At 45.1% G+C, this 26,686-nt stretch overlaps 1 protein-coding gene across 2 annotated transcripts in view; it reads left to right on the top strand.

Moving 5' to 3' along the window:
• The window catches only part of LOC147895586 (ARM repeat superfamily protein), a 264,407-nt gene that overhangs the window by 177,442 nt on the left and 60,279 nt on the right, over positions 1 to 26,686 (top strand). For both annotated transcript variants that reach the window (XM_087383313.1, XM_087383312.1), the window contains exons 23-27: positions 5,064 to 5,240; positions 13,474 to 13,737; positions 21,186 to 21,284; positions 21,746 to 21,930; positions 22,366 to 22,704. In XM_087383313.1, coding sequence (XP_087239439.1) covers positions 5,064 to 5,240; positions 13,474 to 13,737; positions 21,186 to 21,284; positions 21,746 to 21,930; positions 22,366 to 22,704 — 1,064 coding nt within the window. The remainder of the gene's footprint in view (positions 1 to 5,063; positions 5,241 to 13,473; positions 13,738 to 21,185; positions 21,285 to 21,745; positions 21,931 to 22,365; positions 22,705 to 26,686) is intronic.

The following is a 26,686-nucleotide window of genomic DNA, read 5'->3' as shown; positions in this document are numbered from 1 at the left end:
CTGTCATCTGTACGAACATCTCTAGCTCATCAATATATAGTCCAAAGAGAGTAGGAGAGAGCGGGCAACCCTGCTTTACCCCAATCGTGCTGCATACCTCCTCTGAGAGCCCCTCACGTGTCCGAACCCGACCAGTGACCCTCTCATACAAAGCCATGATAGCCCACTGTGTTTCTCCACTGAAGCCCATCTCGCGAATCCTCTGAAACAATCTGAATCGCGGAACTGTATCAAATGCCTTTCTGAAGTCCACGAAGCAACAATAAAGCCGTTGCCTTCGTGACTTCGCCTCCTCTACTAGTGCCCTGAGTGTGAGAATGTGGTCAAGCGTCGAATGATCCCTGCGAAATCCAGCTTGTCCTCTGGCTCTGAGTCCTGTCGTCTCGGCATGGTCATTTATACGGCTTTCCAAAACTGATGCATAGATCTTGGCCATAACGTGGCCAATCATGATGGTCCTGTAATTCGACGGCTCCATAGGGTCCCCCGACTTGTGGATAGGTACTATGGTATTGCCTAACCAGGACTGTGGTAGGCCTGTACAAACAGACTCATTGAAGAGACGGGAGAGAACAAAAGCTAAGGTATCAATCCCATGGATTACATACTCCGCTTGCAATCCATCATGATCCTTAGCTCTCCCGTTCTTCAATCGGTGGACTGCTGCACGGACACTCTCCGGTGTGAAGAGACTAGATGAAGCTGGCCTAGGGGAGTGGGATAAATCGATATCTGGCTGATCTGGAACATCGTATAGAGCTGAAGTATATGCAGACTAGACACGTGGATCTGTGAGGGGGCTCTGAGACTTCGAGCGGAGGAATTTTCTCCAGAATTCCTTGGAGTCAGAGCTAAAAAGCAAGCTTCTCAGCTCCTCCTCATTCCGGGCTAGAAGTTGGCGTTTCTTGCGCCTAACCAACCACTTGTAGTCTCTCTTGGTTTCGGCAAGGAGGGGAGACTTCTCCTTGGTCTCAAGGTTAAGTTTCCTGCGGAGTTCCTTACACTCCTTGTCATACCAACCGTTGCAAGGAACAAGACCAACCGGTGGGGGACTAGACGAATGACATGTGGCAGGGAACGACATGTGAGCGGCAGAAACGAGTGAAGTATATACAAGTTCCCACCGGTCCCGCGTGGATGGTAGAGCATCTAATAGATGAGGACGGAGTAGGCGGCTGAGGTTCTGGCTATATACATCATCGAACTGGTGGTCGAAATGAACCTCGTAGTAGGGTTGGCGGTCGTGATAACGAGGGGGAGGTGGGTCATGGGAGACATGAGTCAAAGTAAAGTGGATGAGTGCATGGTCGGCAGAGGGCATGAAGGGGCTAACAGTAAGGCTATGGATGGAAGGGACTAGAGTCGGGGGACCTATGATGTAGTCGATCACGCTAGTACCACGCATAGAAGCAGAAGAGAATGTAGGCATGGAAGACTGTGGCCACCTGGACAAGCCGTTATAAATGACCATACTGTGCGAGGTGAGGAGCTCCAGTAGCTGACGTCCCTGATCTGTGGGCTGTACTGTGCAGTCTGATGAAGTCCGACAGAGGCTATCATCGTGAAATGCTGGGAGTATGACCGGATCCTCCATGAAGTCATAAGTGAAGGCCTGTCTGTCTGAGGTCCTCGCGTTGAAGTCTCCTAAAAGGATGACTTCTCCGCGACGTGAAAAATCTGCAATGTAAAGTCACGGGTGTCTGTGCGTCGAATCCAGATCCACATGAATCGGGAGTGTGCGTCCTTCCTCTCAATGGAGATGGCTCCAGCGAGGGAAGACCTGTACAATACTGTGACCCCGCCTGATCCTCGGACTCCTCCTGTATCCCTCGTCTCATCCCTGAAGGCTGACCCCCATGTGTAGCCACTGACTATCGGTAGTGGATGCTCTGGGCTATGGTGTGTCTTCCTGTAAAAGACTATGTCTCGTTCTGTATAAGCCTACGAGAAGTTTCCTGGGTCTGACCATAAGGTGGCATTACAGTTCCAAATGGTACAGTCTAGGGTCTTGAAAACCTGAGTCTCATAGGCCCCGTCCCCCTAGGGGGTACGGGGGTGGGAGCCCGATGGGTGCCGGTCAACAACCTACCATCTCGGACCACGGCCCATTTCCCCTCCTTGCGGGCAACATCCCGCTGCTGCAGAAGAACTCTTCGCTCCTCAATTTGTAGTGGTTTCAAGTCCTCGTCCATGGATAGGGTGGGATGCTCTCGTAGAGAGGCTCGGTGTCGGAGTGTCGCTAGACGAGCATGTGAATCTCTGAAGCGAATGACTAGGGGCTGCTCTCGGTTGGGATCTCTCCCAACACGCCATGCTCCCTCTATGCCATGGTCGGGGACCCCCATGGTGGTAGTCACAAAGGTAATCGCCTCCTCCATGGGCGTCGTAGTGGTGCTGGTGCTATCTCGCGAGAGAGAGAGAGAGAGAGAGAGAGAGAGAGAGAGAGAGAGATGATTGTACCTTGAGACCCTCATAATCTATGGGACTTGTGACCACTATTAAATGAATAGTGATCAATTACAATTGCTGAACAAATTTCTCACAAAATCTTTCTACATTGTGAGTATTTACTGGGCTATTTTTTGTGCTAGTCTGAAAACTTTGCCCCGATGCTCCAGGATTTCTTTCAGGTAGCTTCCAAACTTGAGGGCTGTCTGTTCCAGTAGATTTTGCAGATTACTTCTATTATTTTCATGATTCTACCTGATGTGTGCGTATGCCCGAGATTTTAATACCATGTGCTGCTCATCTTCTACCTCTGCTGTATGGCAGATTTTGCATAACCTTGATTCTCTTGGAATCCAGGGCCGCATCCATCTACCCTTCTCCAGCTCTAGATCATGTGAGGTGGCTCTTAGCTTGCAAATTAAATGCCTTTTAAATATTGAGATGTCCTCCCTGAGATATTTCTGCATTGTATAGCTGTCCATCAAGTTGATTTCCCGTTTGTAGAACTGCATTTTTGCTCCTTGGTTTTCAAAAAACTTTTTGTTACCTCATTTTTCTTCTCTTTCTATTTCTCTTTTGTTTTCTTTGTAGGAATTTGGACTTCCGAACAACGAAAATCTAAATTTGAATGATTGGATATATTATAGTCTTACAAGGTATATTTTTGCTCATGTGTCTTGATATAACTTTTGTAGCATTTTCTGCATCACCGAGTCTCCGATTCCACCTGATTCTTCTCGTATATCAGCCGCTTTTATCCCCCACAATTCCATCTATTACTCCCCATCTTTGTACTAGCCCGTGATCTTAGTGGCTCTATTGCTATGTGTGGTATTCGGTGTGCATCCATCTTCTTAATCTTGTTGAGGTATCCCAGATAGTAACATAGTGCCTCACCTTCAAGTGGTATCGTACCTGTTTCAGATAACAAGATGGGATAAAGTGTCGATGTCTTAACTCCCAACTCTCCTATGATAAAGCGTTTATGCATTGTTTCTATTCTTTTGCAATATACTCTAAAAAGCGTGGTCTAGATGGTTTGGTTTAGTGTCATGTCAAATGACCAATGTGAATGGTCAGCTCCTAACATAAGAGGGTGGACTAGAGAGTCGGAGGTTTGGGAGGTAAAGGCAAGGGATTTTTAATGCATAGTCTATTACACTATGCACGCCTCCCTATGGGCGGCATGTATATGTTTTTGATCCTAGATGTCTTTGCAACTCGGTATGTATGTTGGTCTCATGAGTAGTACACATGTTTAGCAAGTATCTTCTGGCATATATGTCCTATGAGCTGCATCTCCCTTATCAAAATGTCTGACTATGGAAGTAGGTCAAAGATCTCTGCTTGCATATTTATTGTCTTGCATTGACTCCAAGAAATAAGACTCCTCCCTATTCCATATACCTTGGATGTCCTTGTAAGGTGCTGGGAAAGGAAATGCCTGCCTCCTCCTCGTGAAGTCCTGGCATAATTGGATGTACATGGAGGAAAGTAGCACATTGGGATGTATACATTTGCCGCAGTTGAGCTCCAAAACTAAATCTACATGTATTGGGAATGCATCTGATAGTAATGTATGACTTGATACGAGCATAATAGCATTCCCACTCATCCTAACCCCCTATCCGGCTGTCTATGTGGGTCTTTGTTTGATATGTGGACAGCCATATGTATCCGTGTACAAAGGGTTATCCATTGTTCAATTCATGGCGTGTCTTAGCTTGTTGGGAAAGTCCCAGCCACATTGCGTGGTGAGGTATATAGAGTCTCGTTTCCATCCCAACAGAAACTGATAGAGCCCTAATGGTTTTAAAGCTGTGTACCCCTATTTGGGATCCCCTCCCCCCCATCTCCCATGCAAAACATGCACAACCCAACCTCCCCCCAAAAAAACACACACACATGCACACACGCACGCATAGACACACAGAAATAGACACACATTGAGTATGTGCCTGCAGGCTGTGCCCTTGGACTGACACACATGAGCATACTGTGTGTGTGTGTGCGCACGTGCACACACGCACGCATAGACACACAGAAATAGACACACATTGTGTATGTGTGTAAAATGTGCATATGTGTACCCTTAGACTGACACACGACATGTGCATGGTGTGTGTGTGTGTTTTACTGGGTTTGTTATTGGGCTCTTTGGGCTCTATGGAATGACCGTAATCATCTAGTCTTTGGTGATCCTTCTCTTGTCAAATATCAGCTCTTCCGAGCATCTCTGAGACAATTGCTTTATGATTGCTTACATGCTGGGGATCTTGGTTATACCGCCTTCTTGTCATATAATGACATCTTCTGATGCTTGTAGCTGATAGTCCCTTTCTTCGGGACTGTTTCTTGTAATATAATGACAAATAGATTTGACCCAAAAAAACTAGTGTGTGTGTAAATGAGTGTATGCATGATTGTTTGGTTTGGTGTCTTTTTATGTGTGTTCTAGGAGTAAGGTGTACATCTGCTTCGAAAATGTGTTTGTGGATTGCTGTACAGTGTCTACTTGAAGCAATTATGTCAAATTTTTGTATTGTGCTTTATAGGATGGATTTGGATAGCGGTTTCCAGCCTTGTGTCAACTAATCTTTTATATTTGTGGCCAGGATGCCATGGGGTACATATGGAGATCTATTGTTTCAGAGCCTAAAAGGACAGTTGATGAATTCTTTGATGATATCATGGAAGATTTACTATCACAAGTTGGATCTAGGCTTTGGCGATCTCGTGAATCATCATGCCTAGCTTTGGCAGATATGCTGCAAGGTCGGCGGTTTCATGAGGTGGTCTTTCTACGATTATGAAGTTCCTTGCATTAATTTGGAAAATTTGTTTCCGTGACAGCTTTTTGAGTTTTCCGCTTTGTCCACGTACAATTTTTGAACAGCTTTTAAATAAGGCAGTTGGTCATGAGAATGAGCTCTTTCTTGTCATGTAAAATTTGAGAGGACTTAGTGTGAAATGATGGTAGCATCATGAAACTTGTTGATCAGGTTCAGCCCGCATACTCATTGTGCATGGTCACTATAGTCCCTTGCAGTGTATGCAGTGAGTAGTAAAGAGAACTAGCTGAATTTGATACGTATTTACACAGTTTAGATACTAAATGTGGATACGGCCTCAGACTCGGGCTCCCCCCTCTCCTAGGGCTACTCGAGTCCCTTCAGCACCCCACCCCACCTTTGGCCCACGGTGGGTTCCGGTCGCGGCTAGGCCCTCTACTCTAGTTCACTCCTCCACCTCTTCGGAGGCTACCCCCTTGGAGCCTCAGGAGGAGACTACTGTTCAGGAGCCTTGTTCGACTCCACCCTTGGATCAGGCTGTACCTTCCTCAGCAGCGCAGGTAGTTGGCACCTCGTCTGCACCACTTGTTGATCAGGATCCAGTACAGGTGCCTCCCTCTTTCGACAGAGGGAAGGGGGTTTTACTTTCTCTTCCTGCTTCGGTAGGAATCCTTCGTACCCCCTCCCCAGGACTGGCTCAGCGGAACTCTTTTTCCGCTTTGGAGGACCTCTCTTGCCTCCCAGATGATGATTTTGTACCCTCTACTTTTGGAGAGCCAGTTATCGGCATCCCTGTTGAGAGATCATTCTCTCTCTCACCTGTGGATTTTCCTCCCCTCGGACCTCGTGTGTATGGCAGGAGGTCTGCTCCGGTAGAGGCTTCTGTTTCCGCCACCAGGTCGGGTAAGATATTCCAACCCACTTCCTCCCGCCGATGAGGATAGCCAGTTGGAATATACAGGGATTGGGCGGCATCCCTCATCGCCGTCGCAGATAGCTGATCAGGAATCAGCTCCATCCAGGTGTTTCAGGTGGTTCCCTAGACATTCTTTTTCTTCAGGAACACAAACTGGATTTCAGAGATTGCTCCAAGTCAGGTAAGCTGCTTTCAGGCCGGACTTTTTGGCTTCCTGCCTTGGGAACCAGAGGAGGTACATGCATTTCAGTTACAGACTCTATTCTCCCTCTGGTCATTGGACACGGTACCATAACCCCCTCCAGGGCACAGTGGGTTTTACTTCTGATTGACGGATGTAAGGTTGGTTTCCTCAACCTTTATGCTCCAAACAACAGAGGGGACCGTGTTTTGTTTTGGAAAGAGTTGCTCTCGTGGGCTGACATTGCGGATTCATGGATTATTGGAGGTGACTTCAACATGGTTGAGGCACCTTCTGATAAGAAAGGGGGCAGAGAAGGTGGTATCCACTCCCTTGAGAGAGCAGCCTGGGATGCCTTCTTGTTCAGGTTTAGTGCCAGAGATGCTTGGTCAGATGATGCATTTCTTGTTCAGTCTCAGTCACTTTTGTTTTCATGGTCGAACCATAGGGTGCAGATGCCTATCCATGCTCGGATTGACAGATTCTATGTGGATGACTGGGCTCTTGATAGAGGGGGGACAGTTTGCATTGCACCCGGTGTTTCCACTTCAGACCATTTTCCGGTAATTTTGTCCATTTCAGAGCCTCATCTGAGAGGACGGTCTCACAGTATCAGGATCCCAGACGCCTTATACATGGATGAGACTCTCACAGAGGTAGTGTTGGAGATCTGGGTTTCTCATATGCAGGGGGGGGTGGCCGGTCCTTCACATGTGGCCACAGCACTTGACAGTATCAGCGACTTCTATCACTCAGTTGCTAGTGCTCGACGAGATGAGGTACTCAGGCGAGAGATTGGTATCCGCCGGCAATTGGCAGCCCTTCAGAGGGAGGAGCAGAAACGACCATCAGATGCTTGGGTACAGGAGCGCCTTGCTGCCGCAAGGGCTCACTTGCAGACCTTGCTTGAGAGGCGGCTAGAGGTGAAGTTTGGCAGAGTTTACCTGTGTTGGTCACCCCAGAGATGTTATGCTCACTTGATGCACGCTTTACCAACACAGAATTCAAGGCTGCTCTTTCTGCCCTTCATAAGGGCAAATGCCCTGGTTCTGATGGTCTTACTCCTCCTTTTTTTATAGCCTTTTGGGATATGATAGGTGATCATATTACTTCAGCCCTGCAGGGCATTTGGGACTCGGGTGAGATGCCTGACTCATTGACCGAGGGACTCATTCACCTTATCCCGAAAGGTGGCAACAGGAATTTTGTATCCCATTGGAGACCCATCACTCTTTTGGGCACACTTTACAAAATCCTTGCCAAGGCGATCAGCATCCGACTACAGCCCCTTCTTCCAGACCTGATCCATGATACTCAGACAGGCTTTGTGCATGGCAGGAGCATTTTTGATAATATCTTTTCCTTTTGGGAAGCCACAGAGTGGGCTATGCAGAGTGGGCAGAGGCTAGCAGTTTTACTCTTGGACTTCGAGAAAGCCTATGACAGAGTAGATTGGGGTTTTCTTGAGGGCACTCTTCTACGGTTTGGATTTTCAGATGCTTGGATCAGAGGTGTGGCCTCCCTTTACAGATCAGCCCACAGCCAGGTTTTGATTGGTGGGGTAAGGGGTGACAGGTTTCAGATTTCCAGATCAGTTCGTCAGGGATGCCCTTTAGCCCCCTTCCTCTTTCTTTTTGTGGCAGAAGCTATGAGTATCTTCCTTAGATCTCAGGCTGAGCTTTTTGGGCTGAGACTGCCCTTGAGACAGGAGCAGGAGCTTTTTGACTGTGAGTTGGCTGATGACACTGCTATTTTTATTCAGGCCTCCTTGCAGTCACTTGTTTCTTTCCGGACAGCCTTGGATATTTTTTGCTCAGCTGCAGGGGCACACATTAACTGGCATAAATCCTTTGGCTTTTGGATCAGTGATGAGGACACTCCAGGCTGGGGTGTTGACATTGGTTTTTCCTGGATTCAGAGGGGTGTTCCTATCAGGTATTTGGGATGCCAGGTAGGATTGGACATCTCTCCAGCACAGCAGTTTGCCCCAGTACTAGAAAGTATAAGGAAAAAGCTCCTATTCTGGAGCTCTGCCAAACTCGACCTTGCATCTAGAGTTGTGGTAGTGAATCAGGTTCTCTTGGCCACCTCCTGGTTCGTGTGTTCTTGCTGGTGCCGGTCTAGGGATTGCATCACTCAGCTCATCAGACCAGTCAGGAATTTTTTATGGAGTGGACTGGATGGCACAGCAGATGTTGCAGCAAGGGTGGCCTGGGAGACCATTATTCTCCCTACATGTGAAGGGGGCCTTAATGTCATTGACCCGGACTTGCAGTGCAGGGCATTGCTTTGTAAGGTGGTGGTGAGGGGACTCATGCCTGGGCAGGAACCTTGGAAGGATTTCTTTTTTGGACGCATTCAGGCTTGCACACCAACCTTGGGAGATGATTGGGTAGACAGCCCTCGCTGGATTTTCACATCAGCCCCTCTCAGATCTCCTGCCTCTCCTCTCATGACTGCCATCCTGAAAGCTTGGGGGAGCTTCAGGAACACTCTTCGAAGGATTCCTCCTTCTACCGTCGAAGAGATTGATAGGCAGCCGATCATTTGGAATGATAGTGTTCTTGACGAGCATGCCAGACCATTGGGCACTTCCCATTACATGCAGTGGTCTAAATGGGAGAGAGGCCCCGCCTACACAGTAGGCACTTGGAAATCTTTTATCAGGCTACCTGTGGATCAGAGACTGCAGTCCGTGAGTCACCTCAGAGGGGTAGCACGCAGGATTCAGCAGATAGATGCAGCCATCCCGGTGGAATGGACAGTTGAGCTGCCTATTACTTCCACCACTTGGATGGGAGCTTTTTCGCGGACATCAGTTCCTTTACAGGTGATCGCTCTCCGAGGTCTCGGGGAAGACGCTCTGGTATTTGATGTTGGGGATGGAGGTTTACTTTCTACATCCAGGGATGGCATTCTTCTTGAGGTTGCCTTTCAGCCTGTCAGGATTGCTGGTTTTGTGGACCTTGGAGCGGGCCTGCAGTGGTACTTAGACCCCGACCCTCTGCTCTTGGCCTTGGGATCCTGGAGGTTGTGGTTATATGGAGGTGCACCTATCAGGTGCTTGCAGTGGGACCCAGGAGAGTGGGAATGGATAGATCATGGGCACCGAGAGAGGGGGATTCCCTTCTTTCGTTTCACGGTTGGTAATGCCAGGAGGTTTCAGCTGAACAGTAGGGGTTGGATTCCCTCCAGAACCCCCCATTGGGAAAGCTTCTTCATCACCGCAGACTTGCGTAGAAATTTCTGGAGGAGGCTCTGGAAATCCCTCAGAAATAGAAAGATCGCTCTTTTCTTTTGGCTTTCTATTCATGGAGGGATTGCAGTGAACCTGTGGAGATCACGTTTTGGGGCTGATCCCACTTGTCCTCGTTGTCACTCTGCAGAGGAGTCAGTGCGACATTGCCTTTGGGACTGCAGTCAGGCGAGGACTGTTTGGAAAGGGGTTGCTCGGATACTCAGCATCTTTCACACATCCCCTTTCTTTATGACTTGGGGCTCGGTCGCATGGTTATCTCTTACCGGGCCCCAGGTGTTTTATGAGGGTGAGCCTTCTTCTTGGGCACTCTCGGTCCGCCGGCAGATGATAGAGCCCTGCTCTCTACAGGATGTACCACTTACTCCTTTCAGAGCTTCTCATGTTTCAGTGGACACCTCTTGGGAGATTTTGGCTAGCATTTCCTCTTGGCACATTTGGAGAGCCAGATGTACTGAGGCCTTGGATGGCACCCAGATACACCCATTACAGGTGTTCACGGGTATTTGGACTGACACGGTTCACACTTTGATAGCCATATGGGCTAGCATGCAGGGTTCTTCACGGGCAGCCTCTTCTAGAAGGACTATTTTTCTTCGAGTTTGGAGGGGTTCTCCCTTTTTCTCGGAGGCTTCTACCGGATTGAGATGGCACTTTCAGCCTCAATCCTTTCTTTTTGGCTCTTGAGCTTTTCGTGCATTGCATGATGTATCCCGTATGGAGCTTGCTCTAACGGTTTTTCTTTAATACTTAATAGAAGTCTCTTTTTGCAAAAAAAAATGTGGAGTTGGAATTGACAAAACATTAGAAATGCAATCTATGATTCATAGATAATTGCAATGTGCAGCATATTCCACGCAGAAACAATGTTTTGTGTGATTTGTATGGACACTCAAAATGATTAACACATGAACTTGGGTATAAGAAGTTTGATCTGATGTACTGCTGAAGAGTTGTAAGTACGAACTCACCTATAAACGAAAAGGAAAATCAGATTCTTATTATGTGTGGGTGAGTGTGCGTGCGCGAGCACGTGTGTGTGTGGTGTGTGAGGCAATAAGCCAGTCATTGCAGCCCAAGATAAGGGGAAAGCACAGATTGTTTTAAATTGGGAATGCTTCTACCTTGATCCCTTCCACTTCTCAATCCAAAGTCAAAGAAAAAACTTTTCAAGAAGCTTGGCAGACTCCAAGAAAAACTGTCACAGCTTGGAGACATTTACCTCCTTGCACATGGAATGGTACATCTTCCAATGGTCATACCCCTGAAGGAAATTCAGGAGTTGGTATCACTTGGGCTGCTGTGACAGCAAGTTGTACTCTTTTCCTTGAAGAGGAAATTATGGGTTTGCTGTCTCCTCAACAGGCAGTTTTGTCACCTCAGGTTAGACGCCCGGATCTAGAGGTGGAGATGCAGACTTGATCTAGCTTGCATCTCAATCATTTGCAGCCACATATAGTGGCATTACAAGAACATAATCAGCATATGTATGTAGGACGTCAAGGTCATTTTGCTGGGTATGACATCTTCTGTGTGGGAGATCACTCTTTCCCGGGTGTAGTCTTTTTGTGAAGCATGATCTTGAGCCAGTTGTTGCCCTCAATGACAACCAAGGCCGATGGATTATTATGCAGTGTCTTATCCATGGAGAGATATTTGAATTTGCCTTGGTCTATGCACCTCAATCGTCTTGCAGTAGAGGTTTGATTTGGGATGATATGCAACGGTATCCCTAGAGACAACATGCTTTTATTTGTTGAGATTTTAATAATGCTCCCAGCAGGGAGATAATACTTCTGATATTACTCATATGTTGGTGTCTAAGAGACATCATTTTCTTATCAGGCTCGCTTGGATCGTTGGTACAAGGTTAACCCTCAACATTATGATAATGTCACTACTAAAATGTGGGTGGATTATGCCTTTACGCATTCAGATTGTGCCCCTCTATGGTTGAGGATATCATTTCATGAAATGCCAGATGATAGGCTGTCACAAAGAAGGCTGCTCATTGTTAACAACATTAACTTGGAGCATGATGCTTTCAAGTCCCTCTTCGTCGACAACAGGTCTTTTCGTGGCGAGTTATGCTGGGGGTTCTTCCAGTGTTACGATCGATCAATTACTTTTGCCCAAGCCTCCCATCTCCATCATGTGACTTCCTAACTCTCCCTCACCATCTTAATATAAGAAAAGGAGGCCCTATGGAATGAGACAACCATGTTGACTTGATATCTTGGTATCATAGATGTGATCGCTCTGGTAGTAGATTTTAGCTGATAGCAGCATTGGCTTTTGTGAGGTATGGGATATGTGATGATAGGTGTTATCTATGCCAATGGTGAGGCAGTAAAATAGAATCATCTCAGAAATCAAGAAGCTGTACTTGTCACGTACCTGTCCCCGCATTGAAGTCCCCAACCAGAAGGACTTCCCCACGGCCTGCAAAATCCATGATGTCCAGATGTAGGGCGGAGTAGGGTGAGCTCTCAGCATCGTCAGAGGTCTCTAGCAAAATGCGAGAGAGAGGGAGAGATAAAAAATGATAGAACAGAGGCTACTTTCATGCTGTATCTTCTTCCTACAATTGTCATGCTGCTGTCACTTCCTTTTTGGCTGCTACCGCATGGCAGACAATTATGCTCTGATATCAAGTGTCATGAACTGACCTTCCTTTATGCAATATGTTATTGTATGCAAGATGATACATAAATTGAGGTAGATTGGTTCGAGGGAGGCATCCACCTGAGTGTACTTGTTTCTGTTGACGTCTCTTCATGTTCAACACCCTTCTCACATAGTTCATATGGACGCATACCTTCTCACATCCCATGTACCATACAAGAGCTTACACCCTCTCATGCCTTTCACCCCCTATGGCATGAGGCAAGTCATTGATGATCTGGACTAGAGGTGCCACACGTTTTGTGTCTAAGGTTACTATGTATAGGAGGACACTCATACATTTAGGAATCATAGGCCTAGACATCAAAGGATCACAACCTACTTCTTTACAAGGTAATGCAATGCTTTAATGCAAAAAAAACTTGGTCATTGACATATATTAAAGCAAATATGAAACCATGTAATGAGCATTTAATAATTTTGTGTTCATTTTGAGTTTTGATAACTGTATTTCTCCAACACTTTCCCAAGCCGTCTGTTTGATTACCTCTGATTGGTAGTCATGTGAGGAGAGATCGTTAAACTTCTCACAAGTGAACCTCTGATCAAGTATACCGATCAGAATTCCATCACCAACTGTGATAAGATACTGCATTGAATTTGTTTCATATGTATATCTTTGTCTTGAAGAAGGTGGGCTCTTTGTATGGATTTGATATGCAATGGTGTGCTGAAAAGCTGACCCAGAACAGTGCAGGATGAAACTTCTGTAGAAAATGCTCACATGGTAAACCGGTTGCAACCCTTTTTTTGGTATTTGGGCACATAGGAAGATGTTCTGTATTGCATAACGCTATGGACAAGTTCTGTATTGGATCGAGAAATGTTACTATGGATACGATCACTATTTTTTGTGGGCCTCTGAAGGCTTAAGATGATGCAGCCTCTGTGAAAGATGTGCAATAATGTATTGTTCTGGAGTTTCTTGCAACAGCAAGCCAGGGCAATATGCAATGTAGAGGGTGGCTATTGCATCAGATTGCCTTTTGATTTCTGTTTCCTATTGCAAGATACAGTCAATAGAGGGTGAATTTTTAAACGTGAAGTTCAAATTTGTTATTGCTGTATGGCGTGCAAGTTAATCTTTGCTGATTTCTTGATGGATAGTAAATGGTCCTTATGATTGTCTACTGAATAGGTGAATAAATTGCTGATTGCTTGACGTAAATTGTCCTTATGACTGTCTGATGAATAGGTGGAGAAATATTTGGAACAAGTCTGGACGGTCTGTTTTCGTGCAATGGATGATATTAAGGAGACAGTTCGCACAGCAGGGGCCAGTCTTAGTCGTTCAGTGAGCTCTCTCACATTAAGGCTTGGTGACACAAATCTCACAGCAGAGACTGACGCTAGAGCTGCTGTAGCTATTGTTTTTCCTGTCTTGCTCTCCAAGGGTATTATGAGCAACATTGCGGATGTGCAAAGGGTTTCCATTAATACAGTCATGAAACTTGCAAAGGTAATACTCAGCTGTATGTTCTTTTTTTCAGCCAATAAGTGTAAATGAATAAAAGATTTTGCAGCGTACACTTCTGCTGATGGCATTTCAAGGTCCATTTATAGACTATATTTTTTAGATATACAACATTTTTTACCATAAGTAAGCTGTTCAAAAGGACTTATTAACTGCCTCCAGCCAAATAATGTATCCTATGGGGGACACTTCTAAATCTTAGGATCTCTATCAGAAATATTATGATGAGGATAATAAAGATTTCCAAAAGTGTTCCTTTTTAACAACACCCAAAGGTGTATGATATTCAGAAGAGAGAGAATAATCTATTGGTGGGAATTATAGGCCTGTGAGACTAGAAGAAATCAGTACAGAATTGCATCTATTCTAACAGACCCAGTCCCCAAGCACTTTTGGGAAAGGTTAAACCAGAAGTGAAGTCATACCTTGCAATGCCTAGTTAAACGATCTAAAACAGCAAGGATAAGAAGAAGTATGCCAATAAACATGGATATTCTGTAAAATAACATTAATACAATTGAACATTGAGAAAAAAGAAACGAATGTTGGTCTAATTAACTTTTGATGGTAGAAGCTTCATAAATGACAGGGAGGCCTGGGTATACCTGACGAGAAATCTTGCTTTATTGGGAAATGGCTCCCAAAGCTGTTTGTACAGCACATTCCCTGGGTAGAAATATCGTGCTGGTTCACGGAGCATGGAAAACGGATCGCTGTAGGGTCGTGGCCAGGACTACCCTGGTATCAGAAACTCTTTTCAGACTTTCCAATTACAATCTTGGGTTCGGACCTGGTGAGTGGTTTGGTTTCAGCTTGGAGAGCTCTAATTGAGCTTCTAGAATGGAAAGGGCGTGGTGGGTTACGTGGGGATGCAAGCTTGGGGAATCAATTTGGTGGAGTAAGGCTGTCTCGGCTGATGGGGTGTCTTTCGCTATGGTGGACTTAGTCCATGCTTGGAGTTTGTACAGAAAGGGTCTCCGTCTGTGGTCTCAGATGTGGGCCTCTTTGAAGGGGTACTGGAGGCCTGTTGGGGATCTTAGTAGTAGCTACAAACTAAATGAAGGAAAGATTTTTCTTCTATGAAAAATAATGGATCGTTTACCAGATTCATGGTTCGACGTCATCGGGTTGAGCTCATCGGGTTGAGCTCTGCTCGTTGGATGTGGTTCCACACCGTCCTTTTACAGCTGTACATGCCTCTGTGGATACTTCTTGGGAGATTATAGCGAGCATAGCAGCCTGGCATATCTGGAGATCCAGATGCACAGAGGCTATGGAGGGTACTCAGGTTCATCCCTCGCACACATTGGCTAGTATTTGGACAGACATCGTACACACTCTGATGGCCGTATGGACGGGTATGCAGGGGGACTCCCGTGCAGCCTCAGCTAGGAGGGCTTCTTTCTTCAGGGAATGGAAGGATTCTCCTTTCTTCTCTGAATCTACTACAGGGTTGAGATGGCACTTTCAGCCTCAGCCTTGGTTTCTTTCCACCTCACTCTGAGGGGGTTTTTTATTATCCTCATGATTTCATGATGTATTCCGCTTTGAGCTTGCTCTCGCGGGTTTTTGTTCTTACTTAATAGAAGTCTTTTTCATGAAAAAAAAAAAACTGCATTTTGGACATGAAATGGAGACAGTCAGTGGTTCGTGGCAAAGACCTGTATTAAAAACCTGTCAGTTAAATTGATTTACAGAAGCCTTCTTAAGAAGGCTGAATTCGATGTAGATCTGAAATTATGGGGCTCAGGCGTTCACCAAGGTGGTGGAAATTGATGTTTCGACAGATCTGGAATGGGTGTAAGGTGGGAGCATGCAGCTTCCTTCTCTGGGAATTGGCTTCAAGCTGGCTGCCGGTTCTGGCTAAGCTGATGAAGAGGATGGTGATCAATCCGACTTGTCCCTTGTGTGTCAAGTTATAGAATCTATTCGACATCTGTTTCATCAAGGTCCAGCTTCAAGAGCGCTTTGGTATAAGGTGGAACGGGCTATTAGGAGATCAGGACTAATGTCTGGGTTCCGGTTGGGCACTAACTGGAAGCTATTGTTTCTTGGTGATGTACATGGGCTGCCCTCAACTCTTGCTGCCCACTGGCCCCTGGTCCGTGCTGCTGTGGTAAAGACAATCTGGTCTGTGCGTAACCAGGTGTGTCTAGCTCAACTTAAGCCTTTCGGCTATACGAGGCTCTTAAGGCGTTGTGTAGGACTACCTTAATGGACTTGGCCAGGATTTGTAGGTCCATGGACTCTCTGTTGGCGGACTGTTTAGCTGAGGTAGCTGATAAATTGTGAGACTCCCAGGCTCTGGGATGTTGGGCCCTGCTAGCATAAGCGTAGGCTTGGGGCTCTTGGCCTTTTTTTTGTATATCCCCCTTTTTTCTCTTTAATGCAAGTCGGCATGGTTTATTTAAAAAACACTGCAAATTCCGACGATGCTTATCCACATCCTTTTTCTGATTCTCTTCAGTCTTTGGAAGAGCGAGCTCGATTTTCCTGTAAGTTTCATCCAAGTTCTCCACAAACTCATCTGCCTTAAAATTCGTATCTTTGGTGTGCAATATAAGCGAAACTTTCTTCCCTCCAACAACAATCTGAAATGAAGCTTTTTCTGTGGGAGTATGCACCATATTATTGTATGCGAATTCAACCAAAGGTAAGTACTACTCCCATTGGCCTTATGGTCAGAGACATAGCATTTCAAAAGATCCAACACCATTGAATTTGCTTGCTCTGACTGTCCATCAGTCTGTGGATGAAATGCGGATGAGAACTTCAATGTAGTACCCAAATTGACAAACAGTCCCCTCTAGAAAAGACTCGTCGTGCGAGGATCCTTGTCATTGACAATAGATGTCAGCATGTCATGATACTTAAAATATATGCTACATAAATAATCGTGCCATGTGATTTGCTGTAATTTTCTTCCTAATGGGAATTTAAAAAAAAAACTTTTGATGGTGGACCTAATGGTACTAAGGCACATTTCAAAAGACTTGGCAGGGGAGATGAACTGGACACACGAAGCTTTTTCATCAATAAGTGCAGCACGTTTTTTGTGTGTGTAGTGAACAGGTAACAAGTAGTGGGCTTGGGGATAGAGGACATATCATGTGGTGCTTGCATCAGGACGTCATACTGAGAGCATGCGTATGTGTGCCAAATATCTGGGTTTGTGATGGGAATAGGCGGCTTCCCCTACGATAGAAGCCCCCATCCAATGGTAGGATCTCTTCCTCGAAATGATCTGATCACCTCATCCATCCTACATGTGAGGAAAGCCTGCCTCTTACGACGTGTCAATCGTGGTAAGATCCGCTGTACCTCAGCTGACATCAGATGGCCTAAGGCTCGCTCACGTGTGAGGTGAGCTCTCATCTCTTTGCACTTATCGTCAAACTAGGGCTTTTGAGGCATATTCCCAGCTAGGACATGTGCAAATTGAGTCGTGGGAAAAGATATGGAGGTAGCCACCTGTACCATTGAGAAGGGTGTCCGAGGCGTGGGTGAGGTTTGCATCATCTCCATGTAGGGTTGGAAGCTCCTGGGCGAAGTGGCTCACATAGACTGCATTGAGGGCACGATCAAAGTGGACACGAGTGGGTGTAACCACAATGTAAATATCCTAAGTCAAAGTACAGTTGACCATTTATTTGATCATAATTAAAGAGTTTTCCATCTGTGTTAATTATGGTCAAAGAGTTCTTTTAATGGTCAAAGAATTGAGTACAGTCAAAGATACTTGACTCTAGTCAAGTAAACCTGACTTCGGTCAGGGAGACTTGGTTTATTACCAAGAGGGTTAACTACGGTTAACCAGAGAATCACAGAGCTGACTACGGTTAGAGAGTGTTGACTTCGGTCAACGAGACTTGGCATGCGCCAAGAGAGTTAACTACGGTTAACCAAGATGTGCCAACTTCGGTTGGAGAGTTGTGCCAACTTCGGTTGGAGAGACTTGACTATAATTAAGGTGCCTTGACCCTTGGTCAAAGCCCCTTAATTATGATCAAGAGCGTTGACTTCGGTGAACCGGAGAATAAAAATATATTTTTATATTTGTTATGTGTGCACATGTGTTCAGTGGGGACGTCCACCGTGACTAGAATTAGTCGACAGTGTGTTATTTGCATGCAAAGCGGAAACAATTAATGGGTACCATGGTGGTGCGCTTTAATTAATTGTTATAGGTACTAGGAAGAGTTATTTTCGTAAGCGCTACGGGAGCCTAACAAGAGTCTAGGAGGCAGTTCGCGTGACCAAGTGCTTCGAAGACTCCAGAGTTGCCCTTACTGGCATGTAATTAGGAAAGTAATGTAGAGTTTGACAAGTGGCTTGTTGCCAAGAAAGATAGCCTAAGAGCTCATGTAATGATTCATTCACGTTTGGATTTTGTATGAACAGCTTTCACGCTGAACTCATGTACTCCATTTTTCTCTCTGATGAATAAAAACCTTCGAGGGGGTCCAACCCGACGATTGTCCTGGGCCCTAGTGTATCTGTTGAGAGAGGGAGAGCAAATGAGAGTATCTTTGCTGTCTTTTACGAGTAAGATTTCATTGGTATCAGAGCTGAATTTTCATCGCTCTTCTTAGAGCGTGACGATCCAAGAGCAGGAGGTTTAGCGATGTCATGTTTGTGGTAATGCTAACCTTGATCCTCACAAGATTGTTTACTAGCGCGGAGTACCTATGTATGAACTTGCAAGACAAGGTTTAAGGAGTCAAGTCGGCGTGCAATTGGAGTTGTTCTCCACATAAACTGCGTATGCTGATGAGATGTTCTTTTGTCTGAGGTATCTGCATTGAGGTGGGAACAGACGTAAAACTCCAAGAGCTCCCCTGAGGTTGGCTATGCCTTTGATAGGTGACAAATTGCAGTGGGCAAATTGGGGCGACGGGAGCGTTTTTGACGAGTTGGTAACTGCGCAAGGCTACATGAGCTTGTAGCTCTTGATAGCTAGGGCTACTTCATTCCAGCGTTGGACGGAAGCCGAGGCGTATCGTGCATAAGTATCACACAGAGGCTTGGATTGGTGACGCAAAGCTTCTGCAGAGCAGCGCCTCACCTGTGAGCCAATCATGGCGTAAAGCATTGCCTAGGCCATGAGACAAACTTTACGTTGCCAGTCCGTGACACTGACGAAATTCGTCATTGGGGTCCTATGGTAACATGCAGATACACAAGAAGTCTAGGAAGAGTAAGTCTACCAGAGAAACCAAGGAATTTAAAGAGGGAGGTAAATCTATCAAGTTTATGACCTATAATGGACAATATGGTCATACAGACAAAGCATTGCAGTTCATAAGGCAGTTTGATGCTGCATTCGGTATAGAAAAGTTTTCAAAATCCTCCAAGTTAACAATGGTCAGTTTGCACTTGATAGCGACAGCTAGTGCATGGTGGAGTGCACAGACCACAAATGGGTCAGCCCCAAAGAGGTGGAAGGACTTCGAGAAAGCCTTCTACCAACAGTTTATGCCTAAACAGTTTAGAGATCATGTTCTTGAAGATTGGGACAGTTTGCATATGGATGCAGGAGATACAGTGGATGTGTACAACCAAAAGTTTTGGGATGCTTATTTGCAGGTTGCACCTTTCAAAAAGATCTCCAAAGGAACCCAAATGAGAAAGTACAGAGCAGGTCTCAGTCCAAGAATTCAGGCAATAGTGAATGCTTTGGGGGCAAAGAACATTCAAGACCTTATGCATTCAGCTTCGGTAGCTAGTCTTGTGCTGTTACAAGATCCATCCACGGTACTATCCTTGCATGCAGGATGTGCTGAAAGAAAGAAAACTGATTTTTCAAAATCAGAAAAGAAAGAGTATCCCAAGGTTGAAAAGAAAGGGTTTCAGCCTCAGAAGCCGAGGGGTACTGAGTTTTCAAAGTCATATAAAGGCAAATCCCCATTCACTCTTGAACAGATAGCTGAATTCCGCAGAGATGGGAAATGCTTTAAGTGTGGGAAAGAGGGACATATGGCTGCCCAGTGCCCTGAGAAGCCTTCGGGTCCTAAGGAGCAGAAAAAGCCACAAGTACCTCCAAGGCCAATGGTGGGAGCAGTCCCAGATGTTTTGGGGAGTACCTCAGACCCAAAGGAAAACGAGCTTTTGCTATCGTGGGGAAAGATAAGAGATCAGCAAGCATTAATCCTATTTGATCCAGGGTCTACAGACAATTTCATATATGAAGATTTAGCCCTGAGATTAGGGATAAAAACTGAAGAGCTAGGCAGAGCTCTTGATGCTGATCAAATGCTCCAAGGGAATCTAGTGCAAGTTACTCCTTTGATTGGAAAGCTTCGTGTCCATGTGCAGAGCTATGTAGATCAGGAGGACTTCTTAATCTCTCCTCTCAAGCAGCATGATGTTGTACTTGGTACACTGTGGTTCCATCGAAAGGAAGTAACAATAGAATACCCTGAGAGGGTGCTGAGTTTTATTCATAGGGGAAAAAACCAGCGTTTAGTTGCCAAAGTCCATGTGAAGACTCAGGAAAAGCCACCTGGATCGGACTAGAGCGTTGCCATTACAGTTCCAAACATCAACATCAATTAAAGAGAGAGAGAGAGAGAGATTATATCAACGTCTTCGGGAGGCCTTGCGGGCATATGAGACAAAGTACAAACATAACTCATACAAGCCACTGTGGGATGAAGTAGAGGGTTCGCTAAGGCTTTGCTGAGTGCTATGCTAAGCTAATAATGTCAAAATCTCGAAAACCCAATACAAGCCACTGTGGGATGAAGTAGAGGGTTCGCTAAGGCCTTTGCTGAGTGCTAAGCTAAGCTAATAATGTCAAAATCTCGAAAACCCAAAAAAGGGATAAACAACAACATCAAAGAGAGAGAGAGAGAGAGTTATAAGACAAAGTACAATCGTAACTCATACAAGCCACTGTGGGCTGAAGCAAAGGGCTTGCTAAGGCCTTTGCTAAGTGCTAAGCTAAGCTAATAATTTCAAAACTCATACATGTAAAGTTAGTGCTCCAAATACATATCCAGGGGCCATGGTCTCCGATGATTCGCGAAGATGTCACGTATCTGCATCTCATCGAGCCACTTCTCATTGTGGCGGGGGGGGGGGGGGGGGGGGGGGGGCACAATGTCTGTGATCAGTGTATCTGGTGGCCCATATCAAGAGTGACACCTCAACTGGGGTGGTCTCCTCTAAGTAGAGCAGTGATAGGCTGGAACTCTATCATGCGTGTTCTGTCACTGGATCCACGGCTATGCACCCGTCTCTTCCTGCTGATCCATGTGATGTGTATCATGGATGGTCATCTCTGGCTGTCGGAGCTTTTTGCATTTTTTCATGTTGCTTCTTCTGTTTGTTTACTCCTAGTATGTTTTTTTAATAAAAATGTTTAGCCAGGAACCGAGTAAAAGATATGAATTATAATATGCATTGTAACGTTTTGGTGTCTTTTGTTACAGAGTGCTGGAAGCTCTATTCGCCCCCAACTTCCAGACTTAATTGTTTGCATGCTGGAGAGTCTTTCCAGTCTGGAAGATCAAAGGCTCAATTATGCTGAGGTTTACTTTTGAACATTTCACTCACAGAATTGTCTTTCTTGCTTTTTCCACAGTGGGGGTAACTTTATGTGTGACACTTGTTATGATATTTCAGAAGTTTACATACATAGCCAATAATATTTAAGAAAATGTTCATATTTGAAAGCCTAAAGGGAATGGTATTCAAAGTTTCCTCTAAAGGTGCAAGGATACATCGTTGAGTGTTTGTTTCACTGCTGCATATGTGTTGAATGCTAATATTCTATTTATCAATCGTAATTTCAGAACAGTGACAGATGTTATGCATAGATGCTTGATCGAGTGTACTGTATCTTTTATCTATTCCGTGTTTTTCCTTCTTAACCATGTTGGAATTGGTAGTTACATGTTTAACTTCACCTATGAGTGGATGGGTGGCATCCACATCCACATTTGTGGACAAACAGTTTGACGAACATCTTTTGTTCAATGCTTTCGATCAGCTACATGTTGAAAAGGCAGGTATCGACACTGAAAAGTTCGAGAGTCTGCGAATCGCTGTTGCAAAAGATTCCCCAATGTGGGAAACCTTGGATGTCTGTTTGCAGCAGGTGGATTTGCAAACATTGGAAGCTCTGGTGCCTCGTCTGATACAGCTTGTACGCTCTGGAGTTGGCTTAAATACCAGGTAGACTGCATGCATTTTGGTGAGGAAGAGGAGAACTACGATATACCAGGGCCTTTGGGCAATAAACTTTGTCATTTGACTTTGTCTCTTATTATGGCTGCAACTCAAATCCTAAGAAAATTGTCATGAAAAATTTGTAATGAGGAGCCAAGTACATTTACAACAATACTCACAGAACAGTTTGGTTACGTAATTTGAACATAGATGTCCAGCAGTACTTGAAAGAGTGCCCAATTTCGGGGCTCCCTTGTAGATATGACTTGCAGCCTCTTCTCCATGTCATTGGGATCCGTTATTGTTGATGCTGTTTCCTTCATATGTTTTCTTCTTGTATCAGACCACTCCCATATCTTTCTGTTGACATCCTTGAAAACAGTAAGATTATAGTACTCCACTTTTCCTCATCTCATACGTTGATGACCATTCTTCATGCAGGGTTGGTGTTGCCAAGTTTATTAGCTTATTGGCGCAACAGGTAGGTCCTGATATGAAACAATATGCTGGGACTTTACTGAAGGTGCTTAAAATTACTGTGCAACAAGAGAAGAGCTCTTCTTCAAGGCGAGCATTTGCTTCAACTTGTGCAACAGTTGCCAAATATGCAGGGCCCATGCAGATACAGTCATTATTTGAAGACTCAGCGGCACTTTCCCAAAGTAGCATGCCAAATGCACGAATGACAGGGGCATTGTTGTTGAAGGAGCTCTCTCATCAGGCCAGTGACGCTTTTTCTGGCTATCATGCTATGGTGCTTCCTGTAGCTTTCATTGCTAGGTTGGTATTTCCTTGACTTTTTTTTTCTTTTCTGGGTCTGCTGTCTAACATCATGCTTTGGATAGTTTGATTTTTCCGCAATTGCTCTCTGCCATTGATAAACTGGAGCACTATCAGTCAAGAAAAGAACAAAGTTGATGATTAATAGAAATGTGCAATAAAGAGTGAACCTGATGATTGTAGAAATACAGTTCTGATGTGACAACTTACTCTGTGCAAAATATTTACCTTCTTCCAACATATACTTGCTGTGCAATTCATCAAAAGCCAAATAGTTGAGTGAAATCTCTATCTCATTGTACAGTTTCTGGCTGGAAAATTAAATCTTGTATTGGCGTGTGGGAATAGATGCGCTCTTGGGAGAGCTGGAATATCAATGCAGCAAGATGTTGTGTAGCATTAGGAATGCCCTCTGTCTAGGTTCTTTAGCTGATAGCTTCCTAACTTCATCAGGAATCAAATGGCTATGTGGGTTGTTCTTACATAGTTCAGGCGCTTGCATCACTGCCTCAATGAAGGCATGTCCAGGATCTGAATTATGAACAAAGTAATAAAGTAATCCAACATGCACAGTGAGCTGATAAATGTCATACCATGGTTCACATACTCTGTAGACTCTCCAGGCAGAGCACCCTGCTCTATGAATGCTTTGAAACTCGTCAACAAAGAAAAAAACAGGCTCATTTAGGCCATCGGAAGAAAAGAAGAGCAGCTCAAAAGAGAGCTCTGTGAATATCTGGGATGAGGAAAGGGGCCTCTGCATCTGGGATGATGAGATCGTTTCTTCTGGAGTTACATTTCACATCACCTTCTTTTGTGCTCCTTGAAGTTGCATGTTGGGTCAGCCAGCTCGAAGTAAGACAAATGCTTCCAACAAGAGCCTTGTGGCTACCTTTCTGTTCTCCTGTTTTTTCATTTCTCCTTGTACTAGGGTGTTGATCCTTGAGGCAGGGTCTCTTCACAGGTTGCTAATCGAGGCATGAAGATTGAGAGCAAATAATTCACAACATCTACGAGGATCTGGAAAAGAGGTGACATGTGGAGAGAAGAGTGGAAGGGTTGAAAGGGGTTTAACGATTAGAAGAGGGGATTGACGGGGTTACGGAAACTCTAGGATGAGTTTGGGGTCAGGGAAAATGCCATTGCAAGTGATTTTTGGAAACACTCAGAAAGATTCTGTTCTTTTGTACTTGTGAAAGGACCTTTGAGGACTATGTTTGGTGTGATTGTAGGTCAATATACCAGGGCATCTTTCAATTGGGAATGGGAAGGCTCTTTTCCTTTAACGAAGGGAGTCTATTTACATGTGCAAGGGGCTCTAACCCATTCCATCATTTGTCTTGTTGTTTGTGTGAGGAGCTTTATAAAATTGCCGCTTTGTAGTAGATATTGCTGTACTGTTCTTTTTGTTTTGAGCTTGGCATTTTAAAAAATCTATCAAAGGGCACCTTTTTGTATAAACCCCATCTTGTACCTAGCATTGTAAAGCTTATTTTGGTATTAATATACACTCACTCCTACCACACACACATAGCTGTTCCATTTTCATAGCTTGGACCAACCACAGAAGGGCTGCAATGTTCCTGTCTTGAGTAGCCATCTCCAAAACTTTTGGCATTTTGCTATGTTGAAGCGTTGCAAAATGGAATTTGTTGTGGCAGTCATGCAAGCCCTTTTCTTTATGTGGTAATTTCTTTAAGTTTCTGATTGGACTTTCTTGTGATATGGAGTTGTCACCCTATTGTTGAGTCTTGTGTATTTTTAAGTTTAAAGATCTATGGGCAATTAGGTGGCCCAATGGAACAGGTGTAGAGAATTGTCTACTTTAAGTTTACAGATCTATAGCCAATTAGTCGGCCCTGATGGAAGAGGTGCAGAGTTCTCATGTGTTAAGATTCTATTACAGATGCGCTAATACAGACTTGGTGAAACTTTGTGCATACTTGCACCTACCGTAGTCCAGGGATGTGTGTTTCTCCCACAACAACAACTGGGGTGGGTTTTAAGATGCTAGGCATTTTTCTTTGAAAAAAAGAAAAGATGCTAGGCATTTCAATGTAGATCTTGAAGCTCGCGGGGTTGTTGAAATTGGATATTAACGTATGTTGGTAGGCATGAGGATGCATTCCTTCAAGCTTTGCTCTCCTTTGATGAAGAAGACAACACCTATGCATTTAGGATTGCAAATGGTGCTGGATATCGGTGGGAAATCCAAAGGCCAATACAGATGATCCTGGCTAGCGCTGCAAGGTTACAATCTGCTTGTGTCTTCAAGTCAATCAATGTGGCGCTAAGGGCTGAAATGGTGCGAATTTGCAAGCTCTTGTTTTGAATATGGTAAATTTGGCCATAGCAGTCTGAATGCCCAGAGGTTTTACTGAAGCCTCCCCTAGCGGCTGGACACCCCAATGATGCTACATTGCCAAAGCCTACTAGTGCACCACGCACCAAAGGTGTGGGAAATGCCTCTCCCCTATTGGTAAATGATAAGGGTAAAGCCAAAATGCAGGCCATGCCTTCTAAGGTGGCTGATAAAACTTCAGACAAGTCTTCTTCTTCAAATTGGCAATCCCCCAAAAAGGTTTTCAAGCCAAGGATGGTGGCTAGTGGGAATTGGATAGAGAATGCATCATCTTCTAAAGAGAATGCAGCAGTGGATAATTTGGGGTTGGTAAACTTTGGTTTGCATTGGTTTGTGCAGATCCAGTGTGTCATCCTTTGATAGACAGCAATGACTTACAAGAATCCCACCTTTACTCCTCCTTCTCCTAGCCCTATGCTGGATGATGAACCAGAGAGAAGAGCCGCAAGGGTGAGGGGGAGGAGAGCCGAGCAAAGAGGAAGAGAGGAGAGGGGACGGGAGCGGGAAGGTCGGAGGAGAAGGAGAGAGGGAGGAGAGGAGGGAGGGAGGAGAGGAGATCATCATCAACCTTCCATTCAATTTTAGGCATGGCTGCTTTGACATGTGCTAAAGTCTCACTAAATCCTTAAGGGAGCCTCCCCACTCTAATCTTCAATGCATTATCGCATCTGGCTTCGTGTTCTTTGATCTCTTCTTGGATATCAGTCTTGTTTGCCTTTGCGTCTAACACTTCTTTCTTGATTGATTGTACTTCAGTATGAACATGTCTTTGACTGTAGAGACTAGTTAAGGAGTAGGAGGAGAATTCTTACATGAGTTCACAACTTCATCAATTAGTGCCTGCTTGCCAGGTCTCTCTAGAACTTGAAGTCGGGTCTTTACTTTTGCCAGTTCAAGCCTTAACTCTCTGACTGCTTGCTGCAAATAATAAATGTGTTCATGTTGCCCGATAATGCGCCATTTGGACCCTTCTTGTTGGTAATTGCGTGCATACGGAGAGGGTGTCATGGCTGCAACTGTAGAGTACCGAGTCCTAGTAGTTGAGGTTGATGGAGTTGAGGGGGATTTGGAGGAGAGGGTAGGCCATTCCATATTAGCTATTTCTTTAGAACCCCCTAGTTGAACCTAACCCCTGGGTTTCACCGGGGGTTTACCCCAACTCCCGGTTAGAGACCCTAGGAGCCTCTTGCGAGGTGAGCAGGGGGGGCAGAGAACAAGTGACCAAACGATGAGCGAAGGAACTGCTGCTGGCAGCGGCGTCGCTAGTGGCGGTTCTACTGTTGGTTGGTTGCTAGTGGCGCAGCTAGCTAGCTACATTGCTAGCTGCAGCTAAAGCTTCCGAAGCCTAAAAGGACAGGTGACGGGAGCGACGAGAGAGAGAGAGAGAGAGAGAGAGAGAAAGAAAGAAAGTCATATGAACGTCCGCAGGAGACCTCACAGGTCTATGGGACAAAGTACAAAATGTCAAAAAGACTTGCAACATCCGGATAGGCCAGAGGGGATAGGCGAGAGAGAGAGAGAGAGAGAGAGAGAGAGAGAGAGATTATTTCTATTGCAATCGCTCTATGATTGTCTACATGCGCTGGACTTAGTTTATCCTTCCTTCTTGTCAGATAATGA

Source organism: Dipteris shenzhenensis, chromosome 13, assembly GCF_047967505.1.
Source record: "Dipteris shenzhenensis isolate YYH24624 ecotype China chromosome 13, Dip_SZ_1.0, whole genome shotgun sequence".
NCBI lineage: Eukaryota > Viridiplantae > Streptophyta > Polypodiopsida > Gleicheniales > Dipteridaceae > Dipteris > Dipteris shenzhenensis.
This window is presented reverse-complemented; position numbering and strand designations above follow the sequence as displayed.